Source organism: Strix aluco, chromosome 16, assembly GCF_031877795.1.
Source record: "Strix aluco isolate bStrAlu1 chromosome 16, bStrAlu1.hap1, whole genome shotgun sequence".
NCBI classification, from domain to species: domain Eukaryota; kingdom Metazoa; phylum Chordata; class Aves; order Strigiformes; family Strigidae; genus Strix; species Strix aluco.
This window is the reverse complement of record NC_133946.1, coordinates 9913720-9934385: the sequence shown is the minus strand read 5'-3', so window position 1 is coordinate 9934385 and position 20666 is coordinate 9913720. Positions and strand designations below refer to the sequence as shown.

Sequence of the window (20666 nt, the reverse complement as noted above, 5' to 3'; positions counted from 1 at the left end):
CCGCCCACGGGAGGCGGCGGGCGGTCCGAGGCCGGCAGGGGGCGCTGCGGGCAGCCGCCGCCTCCCCCGCCCCGGCGGCTGACAAGGGACCGGCGCGAGGGGCGGGCGCGTCCCCGGCAGCGGGCGGCGGAGCCGCGGGACGTCTCGCAAGATGGAAGCGCCCCTGGACATGGAGCCGTCAGCCCTCAGCCTGGAGCTGCTGCCCACCGACCCGCTGCTGCTCATCCTCAGCTTCCTCGACTACCGGGATCTGATGAGGTACGGGTCGGGCCTGCGGCTCCGCCGGATCCGCGCTGCAGGGAGGGAGGGGAGGGCCGAGCCCGGCCTCGGCGGGGGGTGGGGGAGGCGCGGGAGGCAGCGCCGGGCCGCGGGGCGGAGCGGGACTGAGGGGGCAGGCGGGAGGGCCCGGCGTGCGCTGGCTGGGGAGCCGGGCCCGGCGGCGGGGAGCGGGAGCAGGAGGCGGGTGAAGCCCGCGGGAGGTGGGGGGAGGCGCGGCGGGGGAGGCAGCCCCGGGAGCCGCCGGCAGCTCGGCGCTGCACAACTTTTCGGTGTTTCAGCAACCAGGCTGAGGGGCGGCGGGCTGGGGAGGGCTGTTACCGCCACGGCAGGCGAAGCACTCCCGGAGCGCTCGCCGCCCTGTAGCGAAAGCATTGGGGCTGTTTTGGAGGAGCTGCGGTGGGGGGGACATCTCCTAAAGCACCCTTCCCTTCTAGAAATAGGGGCGTTCTTTGGGGTTTTTTTTGGCTATTTTTTTAAAGTAAAATGTTTTTCTCTTCCCCATTACATGTTGTTTTTGTTTGTGGCTAAATTACAATTTAGAGGTGAACCAATAACTGAATTTGTGAAGTCAGTAACTCTCTGAAACTGTTGTGTATCTGTGGGCAAACAAAGAGCGGTCTTGTTGACAGTAAATATATTCTGTTATGTGAATGAGCTGCTGTTTGAGGAAAACCAAACGAGATGAAATAGGACGACTTTTCAGGCCGAAAAAACATGAATGAAAGTTGCAAGCTCCTCTTGGACGCTTTACTAGATGGCTGGAGAGTTATGAGTCATACAGTGAAGATGAGAGTATGGTTTTAGCTAACACCTTACCAGTGGAGTACGAGCACTGGCAGTGATTGAAATCAGAGTATTTAATCAAAGAGGGAGGAATCTGTATGAATATAATAGAATATTATCAAAATGGGGTTTGTCTGGTTCCCTCCCCGCCCTTTAAATATTAGTCAAGAAGACTAAAGACATCAGGGAGAATTCTGTTACAGTAACAGCAAAAGAGATTAAGCATAAGCAGAAATGATAACAATTGTTACAAGTCCGGTATGGATGATTTAGTAGTGGTGTAGTAAAGGTGCTACTTATTTTTGTAATGTATCTGACAAAATGAGACGGATTTTGCTGTACAAAGACAATTAAATACTACATAAGTTTCTTATTTATAAGCTCAGTAATGCAATTTTGCACAACTGGTTGTTTGTAATTCTCAAAGTGTCAATTGAGGAAATCTCTAGCTTGTTTCCATTTGTTTTAGTGACATATATATACTCTGACGATGGCTAATGTTACAGTTTTCCTGGTATTCCACAGGTTGGTTAGCCTGGTGGTGGCTCCTAAATAATGGAAAATCTGGCAGGTGACCAAATATCTATGTATTTAATGAGAATGGCTTTAATTGTATCTTTGATCATGTATGAAGCCACATGTTCATCTGATGCTACAGTGGTGTCTTTCCTACCAGAAATTACAGGCTTGATAAACACCAATATAATAGATTTCTGCAAGGACTTTGACTTTGGGATATTTCTGTTCCACCACCCCCCTTAGGAAAAAAAAAAAAAAAAATCCCCATGTCAGGAATGAAGTTCTTACATGGGCAAATGTCAAGGTTTGAAGGGCATGCGTTTATGTCTGTGTTGCTGCGGGGGGAAAGGGTAATGGCAAAACATACAGGAAAATCACTTTGTTAAGGCTGATTTTGAAATACTAACACATTTGTAGTTTAAACAGCTTATAATGGATATTGGGGAGGGAAAAAAACCAAACGATTGAACATGTAAATATAAATAATTCTGTAGTCTCAGTGCAAGATGTTTTCACCAGCCCTGGACTTTGGCTGATTTTACTTATCAAAGACAAGATTGAGAGGCATCTTTATTTCAGTATGTAACTATGTCCATTTACACTGTTGGTCTCTCTTACTTACCAATTTCTGAACTACACCGAAAAAACCCCCAAACGCAGTAACTGGAAGCTTGTTTGCTAACCTCATTTGGGGTATTTAGATGTTAATCACAGCCATTAAAACACAGATATGAACTGTTAGAAGAAGCTACCAGAGGAAGTGATGTGGCCACATGTAAATTGGTGGTGTCTTTTGGGGAGTTTTTTTAAAGGGTAACTGATAATTCAACTCAAACACAGAAGAAGAAAGATTTATTTCTGGTTTGAGTGAAGCAATCATTTCTTTTAAACTCTGTGAATCTTTGAATAACACAGTCATTCCCTGTATTACTGCTCTGCATGTTGCTGATGCTTTGCTGCACGTTCTTATTCATATAAATACACTGAAATGTCTTGCTGTTGATACCAGTTGTACAGTCCAGAAAGGCTTTATAACTGTAAAAGTAAATATGGGAGCAGACTGATGGCACCTCCATTGCTACTTTTAAAGAACAAATTAGCAGGCGTCAGGAATATAGGTTAGCTTTTGCGGTCTCGTTGCATCAAGCCAGGATCAACTGAAATGATTTCTGAGGACAGTTTTAGACCTATATCCTACAGGTTTTTTAATATTGCATTTGCAATAGTGCTGCATAGTGCGGGATATGATTCTTTTAACTTTCTGAAGTAGCAGTGTTACCTGTAATGCAATGGCAAGAGCTTATATATGGTCTTCATTAGAGTGAGCTTGTGGTACTTATTTCCAGGTCTATCGTCCTTTGTATTTTTCCAGTGTCTGTCTTTGTTTCTGGTCATGAAGTTTGTTGTTTAAACAACTTAAAGTGCAAAGTAATCTTGTAATACTCAAACTGTATAGTTTCTGTAGCTTACTGTTTGAGTTTTCAGTAGTATGGAAACAGTGGAAAAAATAAAGTAGAGACTGACAATCCAGATGAGAAAGGGATTTAAATTATAATAACTAGCCTGCGCTACTTGGAATGCTTACCACCAGTCACGCTGGAATCTTTAAGACAGTGTTTACAATGGCGTGGGTCTACAGGATGACCTGCTTTACAAAATTACTTAATTGCTGACAGTTCTCGAAGTGTGTAGAAAGGTAGTTCACTACTTACACAGATGTAATGAAGGCTTTTAACCATTGTAAGCACAACTCTAAAAAGGACAGCTAACTAACTTTCAAACTCTGCGTTTATTTCATGAGAATGCAATGTGTAATATACTGGTCAGTATTTATCCCTGTTGATTTTGCTACTCTTCTGCAATCAAATGTAATGATTTTATATTTATAGTTGCTGCTATTTAAGTCGAAGATTAAATCAGCTATCAAGCCATGATCCATTGTGGAAAAGACACTGCAAGAAATACTGGCTTATTTCAGAGTAAGTGTGGTTATTTTAAGCCTTTTTTCTGTGAAAATAAGGCTTGTGTATAGTCCTGTCTGTTTATGTCAACATTAATTCTAGTAACTCTAAGTTTGAGTAGGTATTCACCAGCTTCTCAGCAGCTTCAAACAAATGAAAGGTTAGAGGTATCAAAAATGTTAATTTCCTAAAAAAGCTTTATGAATGTACAAGTGTTAAAAAGTTTTTTGGATGGGTAGAGAAGAGGTGCCCTGTTAGTGCCTGGGTTGAAGGAGAAGCTGCAGCTTGACCTTATCAGATACCAGATGTTCTGTGGAGGAAGGTATTATTCTGAGTGCTGTAATTATCAGGGGTAGTGTCAAGGGCTAGAGAAATCTTAAAGGTGATGTGAAGACTTCTCAACTGTTAAATTTTTATTTAGGTGTAGGAAGCTGTACTAAATCTTTCAGATTGAGCATGCTGATTGGAGTTTGAGGAGTTGGAATATATCCTAACACAAAATGCAAGGGCTGCTAGAGTGTGGAGGCAAGCATCCTTTGTCAGATGTTAGTCAGCACTTTTTTAGCAGCCCTTCTTCCCACAGCCTGCTGTTGTGCCTGCAAGGAGAACTGGATATGCAGTAATTCCTTAAGAAACTGGCTTTCCAGATCAGTGCACAGAGTTCTCATGTAACTTTCTGGTTTGCTTCTTAATCCTTCATATTGGGTAAATAAAGGAGTTTGTGACTAATGCAGTAGATAAAAAATGTGGTTGGTTTTTTGTTTTTTTTTTTTTCTGAAGACCTTCTCTATGTATGTGTGAAATGTGATGTGAACTAGCTATTCACCAGTTCTAAGATTTAATAATAGCACTCTGTTTAAAGGAATACTATTTCTAAATTTTCCCCTGATACTGAGTACCCAAATGTTTTCCAATTCTGTCCCAAGTTGCTGGTGAATACATGCTGGAATTAATTGAGTTTACGTAGCTTCATGTGGCTCAAAGTGTTCCTGGCTTAATATTATGCATACTGTTTCTGCCAAATAACAAATATTAACTACTTGGGTTTAGAAGTCAAGCTTTTTAGGCTGGTATTTAAACTTATTTTCTTAATTTCCACTTAGAGAGGAAAAAAGTCAACGAAATCAGAGCTGGAAAGCCATCTTCATCAGTACCTACTCTGACCTAGGAAGATACATCCGATACTATGCTACATTGAAAAAAGCCTGGGATGACCTAGAGAAATACTTAGGACAGCGGTGTCCTCGGATGATTGGTTCTTTGAAAGGTACAGTGTGATACCCGCATTCTCTAGTAGGCTGGCTGATGCGACTCTCTCTGTTATTAAGCTTCGTACTGCTTCCATCCTAGGTGTGTACCTCAGTTACCAGAGTCCTGAAAGTCAAGTAGATGTGCTTTCCCTTCCCCTCCAGTAAATAAGTAAATCAAACCACATGCGTAGTCTTTGCCCAGTTACTAATGATCCATAGATTCTCTGAAGATTTCTATTCAGAGAAGAAATTGAGGTTATTTTTTTCTAGTGACCAGTCTGCTGTCTTTATCTCTCAATAATCAGGAAATGAGTACGCTTTTACTGCTTTTGTCTTTGGTTGCTATGACTGATTTTTTTGTTTATTATTAATTTTTAGTTTAATAATCCCATTACTTCAAGGATCTGGGACCTGCTGGTGTGATTTCATTTGTGAGATTTTCTTAAGACCTAATTAAAACACTTTCACATGAAAACAGGCATTCTAAACTAAAGCCAAACAAAAAGGAAGTGTTTTTTTTTCTCTTCTGTAGGTCTTACTGTGTTCCTCTAATGAAGGTAAATCGGTGGTTGAACAAGAATTCTGACTTTTTTTTTTCAAGATTCTGTTTTCAAATTGTTTGTGTTTTAGTACTTTAAGTATTTTCAGCATTCAGGTTCATAAATCTTACAGAACAAGACATACAGCAAGTTTGGGCTTTTCTGGTATAGGGACAAAATAGCTTTTACATTTTCAACTGTACTTCAGTCTTCTGTACGAAATTGACTGTTAAACCAAAATGTTTGATTTAACATGATCTGTGAAATTAACAGAATGCTATAGACAATGATTCCTACATAAATCTTGCATGTTTCTTGGCTTGCTGGATAGTGCCAGATTTTGCTAAATATTTGTGAGTAACAAACATGGTTAGAATTTAATACTTACTGTTTTCTTAAAAAAAAAAATGTTACTTCTGAGTGTTAGTGAAGGAATGTCTTTTTAGGAAAAGGCCAAAAGGGTTATGTGTAGCTTGAACTCTTGTGTAACACAGGCCATAGTACTTGATGTAGATATCCATGCCTTGATTTCTGTAACTTTCGTGCTGCTCTATCGAAAATACAGACTTCACTCAGGCATACAGAACCACTGAATTGTCAGTCAAATATTTCCTCAATAAAATGGAAAGTATCTGTGTTGGAGGTGTTGAAATGAACAGATTTTACCACAGTTTTACTTTCAAAATCCTCCCAAGGAATTTGGTGCAATGAAGCTTTTCTTTGTCTACAGAAAGACAGAAATAAATGTAAAATTATCAATTTCCACACTTGAATAGCAACGGCAGGTTTTAGCAGGAGCTCTTCCATAACTTTTTAATACCATTTGTGTAGTATCTTCTTTCAATGAATTGTTAAATTATGCCATATAAATGAAATGGATAATGAATATGAAAAGGGTTTAAAAAAAAAATCACCCAAAAAACCTTGATTGAAACAGACGACACAGGCCACCCAGTTGATCTTTGCTAGAAGTGAGGGTGTGGAAACCCCCTGAGGTGTGTGCGGAGGTGTAAGAGTAGTTACTCCCCACCCCCTTCAGTTGATGATGATATGAAAATCCCCCTGTTACAACCCATTTATTGCTTCAGATTCCAGGTGAATGGTGGCTGCAGCCAACATTTCCTTGTTACTGATTGAACTGGAAACTGAAAGAAACAACCCTTAGAATGATGAAAGAGTAAAATCAATATTGCCTAAAAGTTTTAACGGGGACTCTGTCAGCTAATGACAATACTGTGGGGGAAAGGTTCATTTCACTTTATAAATCCTTTCTGCTTAAGTCAGGCCTGTTGAGATTTTGTTGGATGGAGATTGGTGCTGTATTAAGTCATCAGTTAAAATTCCTTTTAAATTTATGTAGTATTCATTCTGTGCCACCTAGCATACAATAAAATCACCAAATACTGACTTGAGTCCATGTTCATTTGATCAAGGCACTTACAGATTCCATGCTTTGTATTTGAAATGCTTGATTTTTAGTGATCTGGCCACTAGCATGAATTTAATGAGTGAAAGATTTTTGAGACCATCCTAGTAGACAGCCATGTCCCAAAGTTGAACTGAATTTATCTTGCTTTTGTATGTCTCTTAGTTCACTTTCTCTGAATTGTAAGTGGCAAAATACTTTGAAATATATATTCCTTTGTGATAATTTAAAGAATCCATAATGCTTAAGTTGCTGGGGCTATTTAAAATTCTCTTTGGCAGTTGAAAACATGCTGTTATGTCTAGAATGTAGCTATTTTTTGCCTTATTTCTAGCCATGCAGCTCAGATGAAATGATGTGAAATAAAATTTTAAAGGAGAGGTCTTAACACAACCTCTTAATATTCACCTTTGTCAGGAACAGCATACTGGGCACTTGGGGGCAGAGTAGTGAAGCAGCATGAAATTTGAGTTTTGTAGGAGCAGCAGTTCTTGATTTCCCCCTCCAAAACAGCCACTTAATACTCTGTTTCTTTTTGTACACAGAGAGTGTGCGGGAGGAAGATCTGGATGCTGTGGAAGCACAAATAGGTTGCAAACTCCCTGATGACTATCGATGTTCTTTTCGTATTCATAATGGACAGAAGCTAGTTGTTCCTGGGTAAGGCGCAAAAACTACATACCAAGTTATTAATTCCTTTTGTATTTCTTGGATAGTTCATTTATTAAAAAGATAAAATGTCTGCTGAACAGGATAAATTAAGCATTTATATGTATTGTAACTGAGTGACCACTTGAAGTGACACTTCTAGAATTGGCTATTTTCTAGTCTCAGAAGTAATTGAAAACAGTGTAGATTTCTAATTGCTCAAATTACTCTTACACTTCAGTCTTTTTTCCTAGTGAGAAACCCCCTTTTTTTTGTTGTAATAACTAAAGCTTCCAACTGTTAGACTTTTAATCATACCACTGCAAGTTGCTCCCCTGAAGTTTTGCTTTGTATTACATAAGGAAATTAGCTTCTTGCACTCTTCAGGCTTCATTATTTAATAACTCTTTTCTTTAAAATTGTTAGGGAATAACTTTCAAACCAGGTAGTCATTTTAAGTAGAATCAAAATGTCAGCCCTGCAAATGAAGTTTTCTCAGTAGAAGTTTTTACAATTTTTATGCAGTTTCAGCAATTAAAAACTCCTTTTACATCAAGGTTAGAAGGCAAATGACCAAACATGGTTTCCTATCTTCCAGCTGTAGAAAAAGTTAGCAGGTCAGTGCTGCAAACATTAGAAAAAGATGAAAAGTGTCTGTAGGGGCAATGTGTTGATGTTTCTCTACCAAAACCTTTACCACACAGGAAAGAAGGTGCAGCTTTCTCCAATTCTGGTGTTGTATGTGCAGAAGGGATCTGGGAAACAGTTTTATGCAACCCTAAGGATGACTCCTAGTTCTGTTTCTTTTCCAGGAGAGACCTTTTTTTTTTTTTTTGAGAGGAGATAGGTGCCCTAGTTCTGTAGACTTCAAATGGAGCTCTGCAGCTTGTGTGCTTCCTGCTCTTCCTACTACTTTTTCCCTCCCACGAAGCCTCCACTGCGATGATGTGCCTGTGGAAGGGCTGCAGGAGCAGCCGCGTGCCTTTGGGTGTGCCTTTGAGCTTGAACAGCTGCCGGTGGGCTGTGGTCCCTTGCTGTGCCCTCAAAGCAAAGGCTTGAGCCGTGCAGGTTGACAAACCGTGTTGGTGGAGCACTGACTGGAGGACTAGTTAGGTCTGAGATGTGGGACCCTGGAGCAAGAAAGGCTGCCACACTGCTGGTCCTCCTGTTGGGGACAGGCTTGCTTTCCTGTGGGAGAAGAATACTGGAAAGGTCAGGCATAGGTAGTGGAGGTCTGTGCAGCAAGTTGTTGGCATGTTAGATCAGAAATGGAGGAGATTCGGGACTAGTTCTTAGATGCTTCAGGTTTCTGCGTTTGGATGTTAGCATCGCTTTTTAAACTGTAGAACCTGCTAATTCCAGGCAAGACTACGTAAGGAAAAAGAGGAATGGAACCTGTTGCCCAAGATGGGAGCAGCATATATCATGCTGACGTGTGGCAGCTTGCACCTGAGTCACTGCTTTCATAACGCCAGTAAAAGCTTAGCATCTGCAAGAGTTTACATCCGAGAGTATCAGTGAAAGGCAGATTCGAAGGGAGTATGGGCAGGGAGGTGTACACTACAGGTTTGTGCACTCCTCCTACTGCTAAGTGCACTGCTGTAGTGTGTGCCCTTGTAGTAGTTTAATTTGATCATGTTACCCCTTTTTATCATTCTTCCATTGTCTTCCCCTTTATTACATTGAATGTAGGTTGCTTGGGTTTTTTTATTTTCACCCTAGCTCTCATCTAGCCCAACATTCATATCAACATTGACTTCAGGTTCCAATGCTCACCTCCATTCCTAATCTGTTACATATTTCAGATTAGTACTACTTTTTTTCAAATGTATATATTCTTTCTTATGTATAGAGAGGCTTCTTTTACTGTCTTCAGTGTCACTTCTTTATTGTCAAAAACAAACAAATAAAAAATCCCATCCTTTGCAATGATGCTTACAAAAAGCTAGAGGAAAAAGTTAGAGACGGTTGATGCTCTTGCCATGTCACGCTGATGATTGTCTCATTCTTTCCTTGCATATCTGTTTACTTGTGTCTGTATGCCTTCGTTTTTATACTGAGATTATAATCTCTCTGACGCAATGGTTATTTTGCTTGTTTACTTCTCAGCCTTTTCTCCAAAGCATTGCTTGCTGTAGTTCGGATCAATGACTGTTACTATAGCGGCTCGGTGTTCTAATTGAAAAATTGTGGATGCTTTGATAGTATTGAAATGAGCTTGCACAAAACTTGAGATAGGGAGCACTGGTTATTATTGTATTATGCTACTATAGGAAGCTGCATCAGCTATGAAAGGCTTCTTTGAAGTACTTGCAGACATGATGGGAATCATCAGCACAGTTTAAAATGGTGCTTTGGGATGCACAAAACACAGAAGGAAGTGTTTATCTTAGAGCCATCAAGCCTCCCTTTGTGAAGGTTGATGTTGCGAACTAATAACCTGGTTCAGCACCGGGATATTAGACTTGGACTTCATCTAAGTCTGATATGCATCTAGAGCATTGATGGAATCAGTGCTCAGAAAAGCTTTAAAGCTGTCTTTGCCTTGTGAGTGGTATTGTCTGTTGATCTTCTCTTTTGTTGTTGTTGTCTGTTAAGTTTGATGGGAAGCATGGCACTGTCAAACCATTACCGCTCCGAAGACTTGTTGGATATCGACACAGCAGCTGGAGGTTTTCAGCAGAGGCTGGGACTGAAGCAATGCCTTCCTCTTACCTTTTGCATTCATACTGGCCTGAGTCAATACATGGCCCTGGAGAGTGTGGAGGGACGAAATAAATACGAGATCTTCTATCAATGTCCAGTAAGGAAGATATGTTTATACTCATGAATGTACTTTTCTAATGATTGATGGTGTCCCTTTGCATGTGATCAGATACCTGAAATATTTTACGTAGCAGAAAGTGAATACTTAGAGATCGTATTTGTTTGTTACTTGCCCATCAAAGCCCATAAGTGGAATGGTTAGTAAGTGAAGGGAATTTACATGAAGTGGTTAATGGCTATAGCAATTTCTATAGGTTCATGATGGTGGATGACATTCATCCTTATCAGAAGGTATTAATTTAATTTGTTAAAACTATGGCAGGTATGTCCCTGTTTCTGTAAGGAGGAAAGGCTTCTCCATTATGGAAGATCAGCATCTGTGTATATCTCCTCCCCGAGATATGTTAAATGTAAACTTATAAAAATAAATGATAGCCCCTGGTTTGTAAGCAAAACTTACTCTCCGATGAAAGAACAAATTGCTCTGAAACAGCTCCTTTGTAGAATGTCATTATTTGAGTATTTTTCATATTTCTTACAGCTGTAGTATTTTAACATAGGCATATTGTTGCTAGTGAAGCTTAAGGATATTATACCTAACAAGATTTTAGCCCTCTCTCTCCTTACACGTGCCCTGATGATTTCCCTGCTCCCCCCTGCCAAAAGAATAGCAGGTTGAGTAAAGGATGTTTCTTGTAAAAAAGATTGGGATCTCATCATCCTGCTGTAGAGTTCCTGGCTGTTTGCAAAGCATGTAGCAATGAGATTTCTAGGGAATGCCTTGATAATGGATCACTTGAAGGATGTTAAGATCCCCCTTTGTATTATGCTGAGTATTTAAACCTTCTGGATAATGCTCGGGAACTTGGAAGGTTACTCGCTTCTATTTTGGTTCATCTGTGGACAGCCCTGCTTGTTTGAGGGGAGAAGATGGTCATACAGGAGCTGGGATTGTTTAGCCTGGAGAAGAGAAGGCTTGGAGGAATCTTACCATGTTTATAAATACCTGATAGCAGGGCATAAAGAAGTCAGAGCTAGACTTTTCTCAGTGATGCCTGCCCGATGACAGAAGAGGCAGTGGGCACCAGTTGAAACACAGGAAATGATCTGGACATACACAAAAAATGTTTTTACTGGAAGTGTGGTTGAACCCTGGAATAGGCTACCCAGAGCAGTAGTCTTTGTCCTTGGAGAGAATCAAAACCCAACCAGGTATGATCCTGGGCAATGTGTTCTAGCTGACCCTGCCTCAAGCAGAGGGACTAGACTGATCATCTCCAGAGGTCTCTTCCAACCTGAGCTGTTCTGTGTTTCTCTTCTAAGCAAATATTTTTGGGGACCTTGTTTCTTGAATGATGCATTAAATCTGATTTTATGTGCATGAGCCTTAGTGGAATGTTCACGCTGTATATTCAGTGATCATGTGAGCACTCATGGGGACAGGCATGTGTTTGAATATCTGACTGGGAGTGTAACGATGCATTAAGCAGCCAGGTTTTAGGTTTAGTGAATATAGGGAAAGTGTTTCCTATGTTATATTTCAGATGTTGAATTCTAACCTTGGAAGTCTCATGCTCTCCTTCTAATGAACTTCTTTCCCTTTTAGGACCAAATGGCTCGCAATCCATCTGCTATTGATATGTTCATTACAGGTAACACTTTAGATAAAATATTCTGCAAAATGTTTTAATTGCACTGTTTAGAAAATGCATGTCAGCGTGACTTGAACAAAGCAAGCATTCTAAATTTTCTGTGCTACTTGTAAGACAGTAACCCACTTTAAAACATCAGTGGTTACTTCAAATGAGATGCAAGTTTTCTCTATTACAGCTTGTCCTTCTGTGTGTCTGGTATACAAATCATCAAGTGTCCTAACCTGTCTAACAAGATGAGCAAAACCTTTAAGTTAGCCATCACAGGGGTGATATAAACAGTTATTAAATACAACACCCAAGTGGACAAAAAGATTTTTTTTTTTTCCCCAGTAGTTTTTGCAACCATGTTAGAAGTTGAAAATACTTTGTGTCCCTTAATGAAATCTAATCAACTATAAACATAGCTGCAGAGGAAAACCTTTCTGGACTTTATTTGCCTGATTGCTTTGTTCAAAGGATAAAGGAGGGAAGGGGAAAACTGTGTGATTGTTGTATGGTTATCTAGTAATCTGTTGTGATCATCTGTCTGACACGTACATTGGCTGGAATAGTGTTTTGATTATTTCTTTTTGTTAATCCACTGGAATCTGGTAATTGTGGCTATGTCTAAATTAATTCCTTTCACTTGGTGGGAGAGCTGACATGTAATAAATGGCACCAAAATTAATATTAAAATTTAGCCTTGCACATTTCTTAAGATACATGTATTAACATTACAATGAGAAACCATATTAGGTAATGCTATGCCATTGCTGGTTTGGGTTGAAGGTAGTCAAACTCTTCGCCGCACTAATTTTAGGAAACCTTTTTATGTACTGATTGATTCTATGAACTGATTTCAGTGTTAAGTAGTCAACCTGTCATCTGTTTTACAAAGGCCTTATTGCAGAATGCATTGTGTGCTTTAGAACCATCACAGGAAAGATAGTGCAAAAGCTCAGGAGTTCAGTGACTTACTTCTCTCCATCTGAGGATGACGTAATACTTTAAAGCTACTCCGTGGTGAATTGGTATTGCTGCTCAGGGTTACTGCTTTTATGGAATTGAGTCAATGGTGAGGCGATCTGACATCATATTTAAATGTATTCCACTTGGCTGAAAGGGTTAATCTTGGATTATCACAGGGTGGAGGGAAGGCTTCAGATACAGCATTTATCTTGTCATTTTGAAGGTGGCACGGTAAATTGGTCCACTTTCTCCATTTGGAGTTACTTTATACAAGGTTTGCATTTTGTGGATTAGTGGTAGAAAGGAGGATAATAACCTTGGAGTTCTGTAGACTTCCAAAAGATCAAAGGACAGTACACACAGCGCTCACTCTAAGGAAGCAGCGGTAAGTACACTTAATCTAACAGGAGTGGTAGTACTTGATAACGCGTCAGTGAAGGTGAGGATGATGTTTTCCTAGTATTTCAGCTTAAATCCAGTTTTATATCAGTAATATTGACAAATAGTTGAAGAACTCTGTACTTTTCTATTGAACTCTATAGTGCAATGCTTGGAAGATTTATGGCTGAGAAATTCTTTTATGGAGAGCTGGTATGTCTTGTATGAAACTCTCTTCTTTGAGAGTTAAATGGGACACTACTTAGAAATCAAGCTGTTCCTAAGTAATGGCTGTAGGTGTATGAAAAGATGTTCAGACAATGGCCGTAAGTGTATGAAAATCCCAGGTTCTTCGGAATGACACACACACAGCCTTAGTCTTCTGGGTTTGTAGCAGGAGCATGGAGTGTGTCTGTGACTTATCCCTGGTTTGAAGGAGAGGGAAATTCTGCATATGGAAACTATTCATATGGAAACCTGGATCTCAAAACGAAGTCCATATATCCACCAGCAGGCTTGCGTGCCTCTTGTAGGTAGAACAGCTGGGAATAGCTATACAAATAGTATAGGCCACTATACTTGTTTTCTTTCCCAGTCACAGCAGGACAGTCATGAGCAAGAAACCAGATGATGAGAGACACCAGCATTTGAAGACCATGATTATAAAGTGAAATACTTAACTAAGAGATTCTTTGTTTGCTGTGTCAATAACTCTTAGTTCTTGGTTGGTTTCTCCAAATGGTCTTTGTTGGTAGAATGGACTGGAATATTGACTGACTTATGTAAGTAAGTCTGAGAGTTTATTAAAAAATACTTAAACTGTCTCCTTGTAGTATTTATTGTAATGTGCTGAATGGTAAATTTGCCTGTCCTTATGAATACTTTTCTTCTTTGGCATGTAGGTACATCTTACTTGGAATGGTTTACATCCTATGTAAACAAAGTTGTAACTGGTGGTTATCCTATCATCAGAGACCAGATTTTCAGGTATTGTGTCTGGGATTTATAACCTCACTGCAAGGTTTTGATGCTTCTTTTAGAATTCTGACCCCTTTCCAAGTAGTTATGGGTATTTGATACAAAAGCTGCTGGTGGAGAGAGGAGAAAGCTTGTGAAACTTACTGAAGATAAAGCTGTAAAACAGAATGCTTAAAGAAACTTTTTTTTTACCAGAAGCTTCAGAGTTTGTAACTTTGCATTAATGGGACCAGAATTTTGCTTTATAACTGATGTGAAGTTTAGCTAATGGCATAATATTTATTCTGCTTGCCATGAGTGTGCTGCTGCTGCAGGACTGTTCTGAGTTATTAAAAAAGCAATTGTTTCAGTGAACTGGTCTCCAAAATAAACAGGACTCGTTCAGATGTTTAAATCTTCATGCACTTTTAATTTCTTCTAGATATAAGTCAGAAACTTAATTCTATCAAACTGGGATGCTATAGAACCAAATTCCTGATCTGTAAATTAATTTGCTGTAGGAGTTCCTAGTTTTTGTTTTTTTAAACAGCATAATGACACATCCTTATTAAACAGGTGTGTCTTCATTGACTTTGGATCAAATTATACATCTAGCTCAATACAAACATTAATGGAGGTACAAAGAGATCCACAGCTCTATGAGTTTAGGTGATGGGGAAGCACACATCCTGAAGACACTGCATATGTACGTCCTTTGTTTCACTGCCAAATGAAGTTAAGAATTAGTTTTAACCTAGCACCACAGTGCTCTTATTACTAATTAACTAATCACTTTACATGTTTAGTTTTCTCTATTGAGTGTACAGAGCTATTTGCAGAGTTAAATGTTTTCCTTTCTGCAGGTATGTGCATGATAAAGAATGTGTTGCTACCACAGGAGATATCACTGTTTCTGTGTCCACATCTTTTCTACCTGAGCTCAGTTCTGTACATCCACCGCATTATTTCTTCACTTACAGAATCAGGTAAAAATAATAACTGAATTAACTCTTATAACACAGGAAGGACCTATGTAATGTTCAAAGCACCAGTTGTTGCAAATTTGTGCACATCATTCTAAAATGAATGGGATGTGCACAACATGCTGTACTTTATAATAAAAAAATACTTTGGTAACAGGTAAAGTACAGTGATGGGTGGGGGAAAGAAGTTACAAGTAGCTCTTCTGATTTAGAAAGGAGTAAATAACAATAGATAGTGAAGCAGAGGCAGGGAGGTGGAGCCCAATGACTGATTCTCTATACTTTACCTTTAGTGGGTTTTTTTGCTGTTGTGGTTTAAACCTGGCCATCAGTCAAACACCACGCAGCTGCTCGCTCACCCATCCGCGTCCTGGGGAATGGGGGATAGAATTGGAGGGTAAGGAGACTTGTAGGTTGAGATAAAAACAATTTAATAATTGTAATAAAATAAAAATAATAATAATAATGGAAAATACAAATGAGTAATACACAATGTGACTGCTCACCACCTGCTGACTGAACCCCAGCCCGTTCCCAGCTAGCGGTCCCAGAGAATCCTGAAACTACAATCCCGGAAGCTGGAGTGAGCTTCCTGATCAACCCTTCTCTATATACTGAGCATGACATTACATCATCTGGAATATTCCACTGGCCAGTTTGGGTCCCTTGCTCTGGCTGTGCTCCCTTCCCAGCTTCTTGTGTACCTGTGCACTAGCAGGACATGGGAAGTTAAAAAGTCCTCGATTCCTTAGCAACAAGTAAAAATGACAGTGCGTTATCAACATTCTTCTCATATCAAATCCCATACTGAATCCAAACCACAGCATTATTCTAGCTACTAAGAAGGGGGGAAAAAAGAAATTAGCTATATCGCAGCCAAAACCAGGACATTTGCCCAGTCTATTTTGAGAGAGAGCCCAAGGACACTAAAGCATTTCTTAAAATGTATGAAAGTAGTTACATAACCATGAAGTATGCTGTTTGCCTCCTAGAATTGAAATGTCCAAAGATGCTCTTCCTGAGAAGGCTTGTCAGCTGGACAGTCGATACTGGAGAATAACAAATGCCAAAGGTGCTGTAGAAGAAGTTCAGGGTCCTGGAGTAGTTGGTAAGTAAAAGATGACCTTTACAAACTCAATAGAGTGTTTTGTATTTAATGAACATGTTATGGAAGTTAGGTTAGTAGCTGTTTCTCAGGGTGACAGATGGTAGTAGTTGTGTAGTTTGTATCAAAATCATTTTTGCTTGAAAGAAAGGGATGTGTATCCATCTGTTTTGTCTTTAAAGTTTTTTTTGCAAGGGTTGTCTGAACATCTTCATAGTTAAACACTCAGACAGGTTTTTAACACCAGTTGTTGCTGAGAATCATTTATGCATCCACTGGAATATAAAATGATCTGTCTGAGTACGTTGTGGAGTGGAAGTGCTTCAGCAAACTGCTAAATTGTAGTTCTACTTCAGTCCTTACTGTTGTGACCTCGTATTTTACCAACAGGGGAGTTTCCAATCATCAGTCCAGGGAGAGTCTATGAATATACCAGCTGCACTACGTTTTCCACAACATCTGGATATATGGAGGGGTATTACACCTTCCATTGCCTCTACTACAAGGACAAATTCTTTAACGTCACAATTCCCAGATTTCATATGGTGTGTCCAACATTCAAGGTGTCCACGGCACGAATGGTAAGCGGAGATGCAGTTGTGCTTATCTGAGGTTTTTTTTTCCCTGACCTCCTGTTTTCTTTTTTAATTTTAATAGGACAGTGTAACTCTACTTAAACTTCAACGTCATGTCATTTTTGAGTTTTGAATCTTTTCTTGAAAATTGCTCTTTCAGAATCATTTCTTTAAAAAAAAGAAGAAATCTAAAAGTATCACTCAGTCTTTATCAATTCTTTTCAGCTTCTGGAATGTTTATCGATAAGAAAACACTTCTGGTGCAAAAATTAGAGTACTGAACAGTGTTCATATTGATAATTCCATACAAAACATGCACCAATTAAGACTCAGTCTAGCAACTGTAATAACCTTTGTAGGCAGTTTGTACATTGGTAAAGCCATGTATCCTCACTGCTTTGACATGTCATGCTTCCAGTTTAATCCAAGACCCTCGGCCCCAGCTTTCATAGGACACTGTACATGGCTCCAGGTCTTCCTCCAAGCCCTCACCTCTGGTATCGGGGTCAAACCTGGTTTTATCAGTCAGACCAGGGGCCTGCAAGGTCTCGACAGAGAATGGGACCATTCTGTTGTCCTGTGTTTGAACACAACTGCCCCTCAGGATGCACAGAAATACGTACATGTGTGTATATGTCTGTCTGTTCAGGGCATATTTCAGAGTTCTTTGTACCTAGAAGCATGGCACTGCGTCAGCTGTTTGCATTTCATAGTTGTTCTAAATATTCTGCCTTGGTATGACCACACTCATCTGTTTTAGCCATAGTAGTGTATCTACTTTTTTCAACAGGAAAAGGTTCAGTTAATGACAATTTAAAAATTACAGCGGTCTGTACAATGTTCATTAGTTCTCACTGAAAGTGCATTTCATAAAGTCACTTAATGACTTTGCAAATCAGCTTTAGCTTGCTCTTAATTATAAGGTAGTTTTAGTTCTGACATTGCGGGTTAACTATATAATTTCTCCCTTTGCTTTGGCACGTTTAGGGAAGAATGCTTTATTTTATCACTAGCATAACCCTCATTTAGTGACTGTTTTAGCCAGAATGTGGAAGTCTTTGTGCAAGCACTGAGTCTTTCCCCAGGGGTAGACATCTGCTTGCACACTTTCTCAGGTTTTTCAGGGATTTGAGACCCTTGTTACCAGTACCTCTCACAGGAAGTGCCAGCAGATGTCGTGCTTCTAACAGAAAATAGCATCTCTTAACTCTTGCTTACATTTGTGGGAGTTGTAACTTCCTTCCATTCAGTTGACTGTAAAAATAATTTGTTTTTCTCTTTTGCTCTACCTCTGTTTTAAAGGTAGTAATGACCCTTTGTTTTTAAACTACTTTTAGTAAAAGGCAGCGTAAGCTGCCAGGACAACTGGTACAGCCGAGATACTGAATTGTGGCTTTGCATAATAATACATATCAAATAAAGAAGGCTAATGGATATTTACTGAGTTAAAGGTCAAGCGGTTTGGCAAAATGATCTCTTGCAAATTAAACTTTGTAATTATAAGGAGCTGGTTTTAGGACGTAGAATATAATGTCTGCTTCAGGGGATTGATGTGATAATGCAGACTTCAGATTTTTCTAGGTAATTGGCAGTGCTTTCTTATAACTAGCTGGAATAAGAGATTTTAATTAAATACGGATGTGTTTTGTATTAGGAAACAAATCATAATGAATACGCAGTGGATGAAGACGAAGATTCCACAGACACTGATGAATATGAAGATCGACGTAGAGTGTTGGACATTCCTGCACCTTCTAGACGCTGCCCACGTCATACCTGATGGGATTTTTTTTTTTTTTCAAAACAAAACAAACTCTTTTCAGAAGCTGAACTCTTTGGGGCTAGTGCATAAGAATATTTCTGACTATTGTAAAATGAACTTTCTGTTGCACATCAGGGCAACTAGCATGAATGTTGGTGCCAGTTCTAATATTCATCAGAGTATAACTTTTTTTTCTCCTGGTTTGGAAGTGGGGAGGGGGCTTGGGGGGGCAGGGGAAGGGAGGGAGAGGAAGAGAAAGGTGTTTGGGCTTTGTTCACTTTTTTCTGAAGTGCAAAACAGCTTGATAGTTCAAGGTAATCATATCTTACATTTTTAAACTATTGCCTATTTATGATCATATTGCAAATATGGTGTGGGGATTTGTTTTTATACAAGCATTTAAAATTAGCAATAGACAAGATGGCAAAAAAGGTGTATAGTATTGTCCTTTCTCATGAGTTTCTACTCTTGATAATTCCTGCTAAGAATTAAACTTGCAGTCTGATCTGTGTATCCCTTTTGGGTGAGATCAGGTGCTCTTATGCTCTTTTTTTTTTTTTATTAACATAGAAGTACTAGAAAATTCTGGTCTTCAGCTGCATAAATTAGGAATGAAACTGGCCTTATTTTTAGACAATCTGTCTTTCAGCTTAATTTTATGCTAAGTGACTCTGATTGGAATGTAGTGTATATGCATAATCTACCACTCAGTAACCAAGAAATTCCTCAATGACTACAAAGTATGAATTTGTAAATACGTTTTGAGGGTTTTTTTTCATTATATGATGTTTGCTGTTCAGACTTTGTCATAGGTGACAAATTTATGTTGAAGTATCATGTTTCCCCAAATCCTCTATGGATTTTTGTAACTATGCCTGAATAAAAAAGAGAAGAAAAAAAAAAAGGGAGCCTGACAGAACACCAGATGACTAGCAACTTTATATTTAAAGAAGTATCTGCTTTATCACTTTTATTTTGGTTTGATTGTCATTAATAAACAACTTAACTGCCTCCTTTGCTCTGAAATGCTACGTGGGACTCTTCTTGCCAAGACTTGACCAATAATTGTGTGACTAGCATCGCTGTAGTCAGTTCCTCTCTTTGACATCCAGAATTAGTAGCTTCTCAGAGGAAAACCAGTATATTGTGGTTCCACCTGAATGTTTCTATTATTGACTAGTTACTGCTCATACAGAAAGCCTGGTGTTTTGTTTTTTTTTTTTACAAGTCATAGTACTAGATTCTACATGTGCTCATCTTTCTCTAGTGCCATGCAGCATTTGGATCTTCCATGGTGGTACAAGGTAGAAAAAATATTGAGTATAACCCCTACGAAACATCTAGAAAAGCAAAAACCTTTGTGTTGACCCTCACAGAAGTCTGAACAGCGATCTGAATTGCTGGAGTGCTTTAAAAATGTTTCCTTTTTGAGGTGTCCTTGGTATTAACTGTGAGGGGAAAATGTGATGTTTGCGGTGTAATGCTTTTTCTTCACAGAAATGTCATCATCTCTTAAAAGGATTTAGTGGAACTAGAACTTATTCCGCTGCTGTTGTGTATTTTTAAGGACAGTTAATTCTTATGATTGGAGCCTTGTTTGGTACTTCACCAGGGTCTGTATGTTCTAGTTACCAGCTGAAGGTCAGGAGGCTCTACAGAAACACTCCCAACTCTTGGCAATTTTACTCTTCTCAGGGAGTGTTTCTCCCTCGGGTGTTAAAGAGGAACAGTGGTTATTTCTTGCTGTAGAAGAAGCCAAGATATATGACAGTGCTGTTCTGTCAGCTCCTGAGCTGTGGGGTGTGAGGCGTTGGGGGCTCTGAGCCAAGCATGGCTGGTCGTCGCAGGACTCCGGCAAACCCTGTGTGAATGGTCAGTGTGAGGTTAATGGTTGGACTAGATGATCTTCAAGGTCTTTTCCAACCTCGATGATTCTGTGAGGAGGTAACGGGGTAGGAGGACTGGCGTGTTGCTGTTACTGTACCAACCATGTGTGTGTTTGTAACGGGAGAAAGGTTATCCCGTTGCTTCAGGCAGCTATTTTAGCCCATGGCACGCTGCCTAAAGCTGCCAGATGCAGTGTCACTGCAAACGCTGTACCTCTTCATTATGTGCATTTGAAGTAGGGCTTA

The 20666-nt window shown here is 39.6% G+C and overlaps 1 protein-coding gene across 1 annotated transcript; it reads left to right on the top strand.

Moving 5' to 3' along the window:
* The first annotated feature begins 50 nt into the window (after positions 1 to 50).
* On the top strand, positions 51 to 19560 carry FBXO3 (F-box protein 3). The gene is made up of 11 exons (XM_074842288.1): positions 51 to 258; positions 3471 to 3560; positions 4646 to 4809; positions 7303 to 7417; positions 10004 to 10208; positions 11778 to 11823; positions 14055 to 14139; positions 14973 to 15095; positions 16085 to 16200; positions 16588 to 16778; positions 18427 to 19560. Exons 1-11 carry the CDS (start codon positions 152 to 154, stop codon positions 18550 to 18552), a joined length of 1368 nt encoding a protein of 455 aa, XP_074698389.1. The 5' UTR covers positions 51 to 151; the 3' UTR covers positions 18553 to 19560.
* The last annotated feature ends 1106 nt before the right edge of the window (positions 19561 to 20666 follow it).